General features: G+C 49.4%; 1 protein-coding gene across 1 annotated transcript in view; it reads left to right on the forward strand.

Annotated features, from left to right (window-relative positions):
- Window positions 1-9,957, forward strand: part of LOC130372855 (proton myo-inositol cotransporter-like) — a 40,105-nt gene extending 30,148 nt beyond the window's left edge. The window contains exons 7-12 of the mRNA XM_056579016.1: window positions 3,385-3,548; window positions 4,520-4,640; window positions 6,299-6,439; window positions 7,372-7,490; window positions 8,016-8,168; window positions 9,642-9,957. Coding sequence (XP_056434991.1) covers window positions 3,385-3,548; window positions 4,520-4,640; window positions 6,299-6,439; window positions 7,372-7,490; window positions 8,016-8,168; window positions 9,642-9,868 — 925 coding nt within the window. The 3' untranslated portion in view covers window positions 9,869-9,957. The remainder of the gene's footprint in view (window positions 1-3,384; window positions 3,549-4,519; window positions 4,641-6,298; window positions 6,440-7,371; window positions 7,491-8,015; window positions 8,169-9,641) is intronic.
- The last annotated feature ends 1,983 nt before the right edge of the window (window positions 9,958-11,940 follow it).

Here is an 11,940-nt window from a genome sequence, read left to right on the forward strand (position 1 = left end):
TGGATAACCTCCCGATAATGAAAGGAGTGAGGGGCCCTTGATGGCGGAACGGCGGGAGGGGCCACAGAGAAACAGCCACCTCAGTTCCCCCCCCCCCCCCACCCCCCCCGTTCCGAGGGCGGTAGAGAAGGGGGCTTTTAGCTCAACTTGACCTCCATGAGGGCAGCCATCTTGGCTCTGGGAGGCTGAGAGCTTCGTGCTCTCTGGAAGGGACAGTGTTCAACTGGAACGGTCTGCAATAAAGTTCCAGGTTGAGAGTTCTCAGAAGGACGGGGGGAGGAGTTATCCCCATGGCTACGACCCACGGCAACTTTGTTATACTTTTAGGGTGAGAGCAGTTAGATATAGAGATATGATTTAGATAGAGTTGATATATATTTCCACTTCATCAAAGGTGAGATGGAGAGGGAGAGACGGATGTAGGGATAGAGGATGTAACATAACTGAATAGCGTTATTTATATAAACTTGTGTATACTATATATACTTGTGTGTTTATTCAATCTTTAATTAGTGTCCCTGAGTCTCCTTTGTTTGCTGTCTTATACTCAGTGTTATTGCTGCGCACGCTCGCGCGCGGGTGCGTGTGCGTGTGCGTGTGTGTGTGTGTGTGTGTGTGTGTGTGTGTGTGTTGTAGCACCATATTGTTACAACTGGTCAAAGGACTCAAGAGGTTTGATGCTAGGAGCTCGGGTTTGATGCTACCGCGTCAGCTAGCAAGCTAGTGTTTTGGGGGCATGGCTTTGGGAGGTCTGTGTATTTTAAGGTGTGGATTCAGGCAGCTCTATGTATCTATAGCTCTATGTATCTCACTGTCTACCTCTTTCTACAGCTCTATATCTGTATGTCTACCTCTTTCTGCAGCTCTATAGATCTATCCATCTCAGTGATCATCAGAGGTGTATTTTTAGGTGTGGATTCATGCAGATCTATGTATCTAACCGTCTATGTATCTATATAGCGACCTCATTCCACAGCTCTATAGATCTGTATGTCTACCTCTTTCTGCAGCTCTATAGATCTATCCATCTCAGTGGTCTTCAGTGGTGTATTTTTAGGTGTGGATTCAGGCAGGTGTTGATGGGTGTTTGCCTGTGGGTGTGATGTGCGGTAGTTTGAGGACCGGGGGGGAACCAGGGGAGGACTATCTATAGCTTCTATATAGATGGTGCTGAGCTCTAAATCATGCCTGCAGTCATCCCTCACCCAACAAGCGCTGGAGCAAATATGGGCGATCAGAACACATTTTGAAAAAACAATTTAAATCCCACCAGTCTGATATGGTAAATGTTGACAGATATATTTCTTGAATATGCTTTGAATATATTTGGTTAAGCAACATTCATTTAGTTCTATATATCTTTTGTAAAGCTATTTTAGAATAGATCAGGATCTGTAAATTGTTCATGTGTGCATATATATATATATATTTTATAGCTATTAAAAATACAAAATGAACAAGGATTATATGTTTAACTTGAACGTATTTTATGGATTGAGGTGATCTGGGACTGGATTGGGGTGGTATGTATTCAACAGATGGTTGCGTATCAGTTCACAGTTGGTTTTAGTGCTGGATATTACTCCTGAGAGCAGTGATGAGTTACATAAGAGTCCTCGTCCGTGAATACACCGGGCGTGTTTAAAGCCCATAGCAGCGGAGCCTGAATACTGGTTCATGTCTGTAGCACGAATCAGAATCCTATTGTTTGGGTAGAGGACGCCACGGGGACTGGAAGAACGTAGCAGTGGATAGATGAACCTCAGAGACTGGAACATAGCAACGCTGTGCTCGCCTGCTCAGGTCTCTCGAGACTTCTAGAAACACAACTTTGAAAACATTATTTTGCGTCCGTCCCTTTAATCTAATATTTACACTGAGCGAGAGAGCGAATGTGACTTGGCATGTGTGTGGGTTTGGTGTGTGCGCGCGTACCCATGTGTGTTGTAATTGAGTGTGTGTGCACGTGCATGTGAGTGTCATTATGTGTGTGTACGTACCCATGTGTGTGTTATTGTGTGTGTGTGTGTGTACGCATAACCGTGTGTGTGTGTGTGTGTGTGTGTGTGTGTGTGTGTGTGTGTGTGTGTGTGTGTGTGTGTGTGTGTGTGTGTGTGTGTGTGTGTGTGTGTGTGTGTGTGTGTGTGTGTGTGTGTGTGTGTGTTGGTCGGGTATAAACAATGGGTGCCTCTGGGATTTGTTCTATATGTGGATCTATGCTGAAATGCTGCCTGAATGTGAACATAACAAGTCTCTCCAGGTCTCTGGAACCGCCCTTCACCTCCAGTATAGAGAGGGGGGGGGGGGGCGGTGGAGGGTCTCACAGCGCTGCATATGTGTTGGCCGAATTTGCCTCTTTGGTCAAATTTTGCATGGCTGGTCACTCTACAGGTTAGGGTTAGGGTTAGGGTTAACCCTAACACCACTGGTGTGCACGTGTGACCATGCGTGCGTGTGGGCACGCGTGTGTGTGACCATGCGTGCGTGTGCACACGCGTGGGTTTGCATGTGTGTGTTGGCACACATGTTTGTGTGCACATGTGTGTGTGTGTGCATGCGTGTGTGTGGGCATGTGTACCGGGGGTCTGGAGGTGATGTGGATGAACATTAATCCAGGGAACTGGGGAGCTGAGGATTCTGGGAGAGCGGTGTAATTACAGCGCCCCGGAGAGGCCCTGTGGGGGCGGGCTATTTCTGCTTGATTGGCTAATTAGCCAATGAGAGGTCGGCATTTAAAGGGGCGGCGGTTGTAGTGGCCGTGCTGCTGTATTTAAAGGTGCAGGAGACCGGTTTAAAGTGTTGTTCTCGCCCGCCTCTCTCCTCCATTTTGAATAACACGTACCCCATTAGGGAGGAGGTGTACAATTTAACTCAACATTTCTAAATGGTTGATTAAAGCTAGGGTACGTAGTTAGGAGAAACAAGCCAGAGTAAGCCAGATTCATTAAGTATCCAACAAAAACATCCCAGCCCTTCAAAGCCACGCCCCCAAAAACACAGAACTAGCTCGCTAGCTTTAGCGGTAGCTAACAGCTGAGCTCCTACCATCAAAGCTCTTGAGTCCGATGGCCAGTTGTAACAATGTGTATTCCAAGCCTCCACAATGTCTTAGCTAGTGACGTTAGCTGAAGGTATGACCAGTCGCCTATCTACCAGATGGTTGTTGGTTCCAACCCTGATCTCGGTTCACCTTTCCCCCCACTAACTTGGGTGTGTGTGTACGTGGAGGGGAGGAGTAAGAATGTTTGATTCCCAGCTGGAAGGTTTTGGGTTTGATCCCCAATGTATGCAGTCTACCTGCCACTGAATGAATGGATCGAACCAGTCCTAATCTGTCTGTCTTTTTACCTGTCTGTCTGTCTGTCGGTCCGTCCCGCCCTCCAGGTACTACAGCGCCACCATCCTCCAGATGTCCGGTATCCGTGACGACCGGATGGCCATCTGGCTGTCCTGGCTGACGGCGCTCACCAACTTCCTGTTCACGCTGCTGGGGGTGTGGCTGGTGGAGCGCGTGGGCCGCAGGAAGCTGACCCTGGGCAGCCTGATGGGTGAGACGCCCGCCATGGATCAGAGATGGCTGTGTTGATTGGAGTGGGGAATGCAGACATAGAGAAATCCACCCACAGAGACCACTATAAGAGCGGTGTTCGGCATAGCCAACATGATTTAGGTTTTCTTTAGATATGTATGCATAAATTCATTATCTATTAATTAAATATACTTTTGTATGTATTTTTTTATTGATTTATTAATTTATGCTGACAAATGAACCCAACATTTTTGTTGAGTCATGGAGTCACTCCTAGAGTCATGGAGTCACTCCTTGAGTCATGAAGTCACTCCATGAGTCATGAAGTCACTCCTTGAGTCATGAAGTCACTCCTTGAGTCATGGAGACACTCCTTGAGTCATGGAGACACTCCTTGAGTCATGGAGTCACTCCTTGAGTCATGAAGTCAGTCCTAGAGTCATGACGTCAGTCCTCAGAGTGATCTCCATCTCCTGGGTGAACGTCTGGCGTTAAACCTGCTGGAGACATAGCCTCCGAAGGCTTTTTCCCAGCGATAGCTGAGCTGCAGGTCTTGATGGTTGAATGCTAGTGACAGCTCAGTGCTGAGTGACAGCTCAGTGCTCGTCGTTACCGGGGACGACTCTGACCGTCTGATGCACAGAGGAGTGATCTGTAGCACAGCACAGAGGAGTGATCTGTAACACAGAGGAGTGATCTGTAGCACAGCACAGAGGAGTGATCTGTAGCACAGCACCGAGGAGTGATCTGTAGCACCGAGGAGTGATCTGTAACACCGAGGAGTGTTCTGTAGAACAAAGGAGTGATCTGAGGCAGGTTCTGTGGGGGGCTGGATAGTAAATAGCTAATGTTCTGTATAGGGTTAGACAGTAAATGGATGAGGTTCTGTCGGGGGTTAGATAGTAAACAGCTGAGGTTCTGTGTGGGGTCCGATAGTAAATGACTGGGGATCGGTCTGGATATTAAATGGGGTTCTGTGTCGATGGACAGGAACGTGCGTGAGCTTGGTTCTGCTGGCGGTGGGCTTCCTCCTCTCTGCCCAGCACACACCCCCCGTGACCTTTCACCCCTCCGACCCCGCCCTGGCCAACTCCACCTGCGTCAAATACCAGTGAGTAGAGTTCGCCGCTGCAGGAAGTGCCCCGTCTGCACTTCCCGTCTGTTGTCCGTATTTCCTGTCTGTTATCTGCTCTTCCTGCCTGATGGCTGCTCTTCCTGTGTGTTGTCTGTACTTCCTGTCTGTTGTCTGTACTTCCTGTCACAACAGAACAGCGGATATAGAGTGCACTATCTCTTTATCAGTATCCAAATCTAAGATGCATTTAAATAAAGTCTTTGCTCCTCGGACTGAGAGCAGGAGGGTCTGGTCGTTAAGGCGTTTCTCTGGATGACGCCTGGCTGCATGTCGAGGTGTGTTGCGCAGTTTGAAAATGACAGTTGACAGCTGCTAGCCGCTAGCGCTATCGGGGATGACGGGTATCTAACAGACTCTGAAGCTGTTCTTAGATATAGTTGCAGCAGCTGTGGCAAGTGACGAATGATGTTGTTACTTTGAACCGATTTGAGGAGATACAGCCCAACGTAGACGGAGGCGCAGGAGAGGAGTTAATGTTATCCGACTCCGAGCTTCATCGCCGCTATGAGCTACGCTGGAGGGGTGTACGCCTGTGGGCGTGAGTGTTCTTTGAGATAGCATGCTAACACCCGCTAGCATGCTAACAGCCGCTAGCATGCTAAAGCCCGCTAGCATGTGGCTCACTGTCTTCCTTGACATCACATCGACTGCCAATAGAGGTCATGCCTTACGTTTTTATATATATATATATATATATATATATATATATACATACGTGTGTGAATATAGGTTGATATTTGTATTACAATGCAACGCACCGTTTACATAGGAATATAGGATTGGCATTAGATTGAATTCATAATCTTCTGCGTGATACATTTAAATGAAATGTACAATGATGTTATTTATAGACATTAGGCTACCCATGGCGGGCATTGAAGGCTTACACACTTTAATAATAATGACGTTATGTTAGCTGTTACCAAGTGACAGATCTTAGAATATCTTTAGGGTGATTTATTCCTTAAATTCCCTGATGGTTGACGATAGTAAAGAGCACAACAGAACAGAACAGGGTTGTTTTGTGCTCTGCTGACTGACTGATTGATTAAATGACTGAATGAGTGATTTGCTGGTTGACTGTTGGTTGAGTGTATTGATCGAGCACACAGACAAACCATCTAATACCAGCAGCGCTGTTCTGTCATGGAGGACAACAGAACAACATGCTCTCTCGTTCTCTCTCTGTCACTCTCTTTCTCTCTCGTTCGCTCGCACACACACACGCACGCACGCAGGCACGCATGCAGGCAGGCACGCACGCAGGCACGCACGCAGGCACGCACGCACGCAGGCACGCACGCAGGCAGGCACGCATACACACACACACATACACACACACACACACACACACACACACACACACACACACACACACACACACACACACACACACACACACACACACACACACACACACACACACACACACACACACACACACACACACACAATTAGTGACTCACATCTCTTCCTGTTTTCAAAAGAGCACGATTAAAACTCAATCACTGCCTCTCCGTCTGTCTGCCTGTCTCACCGTCTGTCTGTCTACCTGCCTGTCTGTCTGTCTGTCTGTCTGTCTGTCTGTCTGTCTGTCTGTCTGTCTGTCTGTCTGTCTGTCTGTCTGTCTACAGGGTGTGTGAGCAGTGCATGCTGGACCCCGGCTGTGGCTTCTGTTACCGTGACAACGGCTCGGTATCTCAGGAGGAGGCACCCTTCGCCTCCTCCTGCGTTCCGGTCAACATGGCGTCCACCGAGCGAGCTGCGTGGGGCAGGTGAGTCACATGGTGGGGGCGGAGTCAGGGCAGGTGAGTCACATGGTGGGGGCGGAGTCAGGGCAGGTGAGTCACATGGTTGGGGCGGAGTCAGGGCAGGTGAGTCACATGGTGAGGGCGGAGTCAGGGCAGGTGAGTTACATTGGGGGGAGGGGTCAGGGCAGGTGAGTCACATGGTGGGGGTGGAGTCAGGACAGGTGAGTTACATTGGGGGGAGGGATCAGGGCAGGTGAGTCACATGGTGGGGGTGGAGTCAGGACAGGTGAGTTACATTGGGGGGAGGGATCAGGGCAGGTGAGTCACATGGTGGGGGTGGAGTCAGGGCAGGTGAGTTACATTTGGGGGAGGGGTCAGGCCAGATGAGTTACATTACGTTGAGCAAAGGCAAATTTATACTTTCCGCGAGTGTGAGGATCAATAATCATCAATAATCTTACTACACTCCCTAAACCCCTCCCACTCTCCCAGCCCCCTCCCACTTAGACTAAACCCCTCCAACTCCCACTAAACCCCTCCCACGCTCCCAAACTACCTCCCTCTCCCACTAAACCCCTCCCACGCTCCCAAACTACCTCCCTCTCACACTAAACCCCTCCCACTCTCCCAAACCCACTCCCGCTCACACTAAGCCCCCCCTCCCCACTCTCCCAAAACCCCTCCCACTCACACTTAACCCCTCCCACTCTCCACAAACCCCTCCCACTCACACAGCCGAGCTGCAGTCGTTCACTTCACACGGTTCACAGGCAGTTTAGTGGACAGTGTCATTGAATTACAGCCTAATAACTAAGAGGGGCACAATCTTACTTGATGCGCCTTGATTTAGTCTAGACCCACTTTATGCCAATTTATATGACCCTACAGTCTACATCTTTAAGACGAATCCTATTTGACCTGAATCGGCTCTAGCTGTGGGTGTGTTCTGCCCCCAGGTGCTCTAACGCCAGCCAGGGCAGAGATCAGACCTACTGGGCCTTCAACTACTGCCCCACGCCCTACTCCTGGCTGGTGCTGCTGGGGCTGCTGCTCTACCTGGCCGCCTTCGCCCCTGGTGGGTCTACACACACACACCTGGAGACACCCATGCACACACAGCTGCAGACACACCTGAAGAAACACCCGCAGACATATACACACACCTGAAGAGACACACACACACACACACACACACACACACACACACACACACACACACACACACACACACACACACACACCTGAAGAGACACACACAAACACACACACACACACACCTGAAGAGACACACACACACACACACACACACCTTAAGACACACACACACACACACACACACTTGAAGAGACACACACACACACACACACACACACACACCTTAAGAGACACATAGACACACACACATATCTGCAGACACGCACACACCTAAAGACACACCTGCAGACACACACTCCCACACACACACCTGTAGACACACACACACACTAGGACATCGTGCACATGCACAGTGTTGTTTTTGTGATCCTTTTGTGATCCTTTCACCGCTTCTCTCTCTCTCCCTCCCTCCCCTCTCCCCCCCTCCCTCCCTCCCCTCCCCCAGGCATGGGTCCGATGCCCTGGACCATAAACTCAGAGATCTACCCCCTGTGGGCGAGGGGCGCGGGCAACGCCTGCTCGGCTGGGGTCAACTGGTCCTTCAACTTCCTGGTGTCCCTCACCTTCCTGCACACCTCCCAGCTCCTCACCTACTACGGTACGGCAGGACTCAATCTCCCAGCATGCACTGGCATCGGGGACATGTTGCTGACAGTCCAGGGGTCTGCCAGTTAACCCTCAGGGTGGAACGAGAACTACATTTCCCATGATGCAGTAGAATAGGTTACATATTGGATTATCAAGGCAACATGGGGGGGATTCGAGATGCATTCTCGTCTCAAAACTTTATTTAGTTATCAATGACAACTTTGAGAAATGCTTATGAAGGTCTTTAAGGTTGTTTTTACAGTTTTGTACAGAGAGAGAGGGAGAGGGAAAGGGAGAGAGAGGGAGAGAAGGGGAAATAGAGAGAGTTGTTCCTGTGCATCCATATCCATTGCATTTAATCCAAACAAAGACGTTTTGTCAAATGATTTCCAAGCTATGTTCCCCAGCTGAGCTGAAAGCGTTCCCTGCTGCTCAGCAGTGGCTGAAGGGTGTTTAACGCCGTGTGCCCAGAGGAGACGGCAGTAGGAGGGGAGGTCGCGGGGTGTTAGGTGGTAATATGCTAATTAAGCCCCTGACACGTTACATTTATGGCGGGAGAGAGAGAGAGAAAGAGAGAGTGAGAGAGACATAATTCATCTCCTGCGTGTCTGTATTAAGTCCGGTCCTCCTCGTTTGTGTGTGTGTGTGCATTGTTGTGCCCATGTGTGTGTATGTCTGCGCGTGCGTGCGTGAGTGTGTGTGTGTGTGTGTGGTTGTGAGAGTCCCAGCCTCCTGTCAGAGAGTTACAGTAGAGTCTACAGTAGAGTCTCAGCCTCCTGTCAGTGGATTACAGTAGAGTCTACAGTAGAGTCTCAGCCTCCTGTCAGTGGGTTACAGTAGAGTCTACAGTAGAGTCTCAGCCTCCTGTCAGTGGGTTACAGTAGAGTCTACAGTAGAGTCTCAGCCTCCTGTCAGTGGGTTACAGTAGAGTCTACAGTAGAGTCTCAGCCTCCTGTCAGTGGGTTACAGTAGAGTCTACAGTAGAGTCTCAGCCTCCTGTCAGTGGGTTGCAGTAGAGTCTCAGTAGAGCCTCCTGATGAATCACCAGGAGCTGCAGGCGCTTCCATCTCCTCCTGCCTCTGCTTGTGTATTTCAGCGCACAAGAAATACAATGAATAATGAATCAGGCCCAACGCCAACACCGTCGTTAGGCTGGCTCTTCAACATCATTGTTTGGTTAATGCAGAACAAGCGGCCGTTTGAATGGATTATTAGTTCTTATTCCATCGTTAACAAACTTTTTCTATTGATATTAAGGAGACAATATCCCGCCCACCCTTTTCTCTCTCCCCCCCTCCCTCTCTATCGCTCTCTCTCTCTCTATCACTCTCTCCCTCTTTCTCTCTCTCTGTCTCCCCTCTCTCCCCTTCCTTCCTCTCTATCACTCTCTCTGTACCATTCTCTCTCTCTCTCTCTCCCCCCACTCTCCCTCTTTCGCTCTCTCTCCCCCTCCCCCCTCTCTCCCCCCCCTCCCTCTCCCCAGGGGCCTTTTTCCTGTACGCGGGCGCGGCCTCTCTGGGCGTGGTCTTCGTGTACGCCGTCCTCCCGGAGACGAAGGGCCGGCGGCTGGAGGAGGTGGAGGGCCTGTTCGAGGGCCGCCTCTGCTCCTGCGGGGCCACCGAGTCGGACGAGGGCCGGCAGGTGGAGTACATCCGGGTCAAGGGGTCAAACTACCACCTGTCGGACAACGAGACGTCGGACGTGGACTAGGCGGCAGCGCTGGTTTGTTTTCTACGGCGAGGAGGAGGAGTTTGGTGTCTGCTTCCGTCCACCACGTGTTCATCTGTGTTCTTTTTATTTAGCAGCAAGAGAGAGAAAACAGGGAGGGAGGGAAGGGGAAGAGAGGGAGGGAGAGAGAGAGGGGGAGGGAGAGAGAGAGTGTGTAAACACTGAGGGAGGGAGAGGGGAGAGAGGTGGAGAGGGAGAGAGAGGAAAAGAGAAAGAGAGAGAGAGAGAGGGAGAGGGTAGAGAGGTGGAGAGGGAGAGAGAGGAAAAGAGAAAGAGAGAGAGAGAGGGAGAGGGTGAGTAAGGGAGCAAGGGAGTGTAAACAAGGGAGGGGAAGAGAGGGGGGAGAGAGAGGGGAGGCGGATGGAGGGTGAGACCGACCGAGAGAGAGAGGACAGACAGAGAGACGCATACCGACTCACACAGGACAGATCCTGTTTTGTTGGTATTACCCTACGGCACGGTTTTAATCAAGGGGCCGTGATGTCACCCCCGGTTGTGATTCCACCGACAAATATCCTCCTCAAAGGAGCTTTATCTTTGTTGCGGTGAGTCACCACTATCAAAGATTAATGTTTGTTGACGTGGTTCGCGTGAGGCGTTGACACAGAGCTCACGGCCGTGTGTGGAGCAGCCAGATGTTGATGCTGCACAGATCATCCATCCATTGGATCAGGTCAACTCTAAATATACCGATTAAATAGAATACTTTGCGTTAAATAGAATAGCTGGACTCTCTGATTCCAGCTAGGCAGACTGGTGGCGTTTTCCATTGTGCTATACTGGTTCGGGTCAGACCAGTTCGGCTGGGATTTGCATCTCCATTGCCACCGGGCTCCCCGCTTGAAGGTGTGTGTTTAACTGAAGATGCGCTGATTTTGAGTCGACGACACAACAACACTCACACTTATTGTAGCCTAGTACTAAAGCCAACCGTGACATTGTATCGCTTCGTTTAGCACACATTCCTTCTTACTCTCAGTGGCATATCGAGAGCCGATTTGTTTCAGATTAGTCTTGTTTACACATTGTTTCACACTTATTTCCCCACATGCGACACTTGGTATGAGAAAAAAAATGCATTGAATAACAATATCAGCAATCGCATAGTGTGAAATGCTGTGCAACGTCCAAGAATAATAGTCCTATTTCAACAAGCTATTTTGTTTTTGCATCATAATATCGTCCAACTCACATCACCGTGGTTCACTATCTATCAAACCTTCATTACTTTTTAATCAGGCTTATATAAATACGACCGAACAAAGAATAAAGAATGAAGGTGTTGTCTCGCCGTACTCTGCGTGCGTGGCGGTGCGTTCCAGACTCGAGGTCACCCAGTTTATTGTATTTTTAAAGGTCTTTATTTATTCCTATCGATTTGAAATACAATTTCTCGCGCTGAGCTGCACCCAGGGCTCGCTGCGCCCCGCCCTCGGAGACGGCCCGTCTCGGGTACGGTACGGTACGGCACAGCCCGGTACGGTTCATTACCGCCAGTTTAAACCAGCAGAGGAAAGGCAAGCCAGCGCGTCACGGCTCCACTCGGCACCGTCGTAGTGCTAATGGGAAAACGACCTAGGGTACAGACATCACATGTGTGTTAGCGTGATTAAAGCATGTGCATATTATGGCCTGTTGGTGTTTGTTTACCAAAATTTACATTAAACCCTTCTCTGTCCTCCCTCTCTCTGAAAACACTTTGGGCTGTAGCAACAGACACCAAATGAAGGAGACCAGGGGTATCTGTCAGTATGGGGCGGGAGATGAATTAACGGGAGATTAGTCAAAGCAGCAGTCCTATATTTATAGACAGAAATATAAGTTGTTGATATGCTAACTGATGTTGAATAACCGTTTCGCTTTAACAAATCAATGTAGATTTTACCAGTCTTTGTAGCACTTCACAGGAATTAACTTATGCTTGAGATTGATTAATCAATCGTTGGGTTGATTGATCACTGACGGACTGCAGTCGTCAAGGAATGATTGATTTCAGATCTTTGTACCTTTCAAGAAGTATCACAGGTTAGGGAATACAATATATATATTATATT

Source organism: Gadus chalcogrammus, chromosome 19, assembly GCF_026213295.1.
Source record: "Gadus chalcogrammus isolate NIFS_2021 chromosome 19, NIFS_Gcha_1.0, whole genome shotgun sequence".
In the NCBI taxonomy this organism is placed as follows: Eukaryota; Metazoa; Chordata; class Actinopteri; order Gadiformes; family Gadidae; genus Gadus; species Gadus chalcogrammus.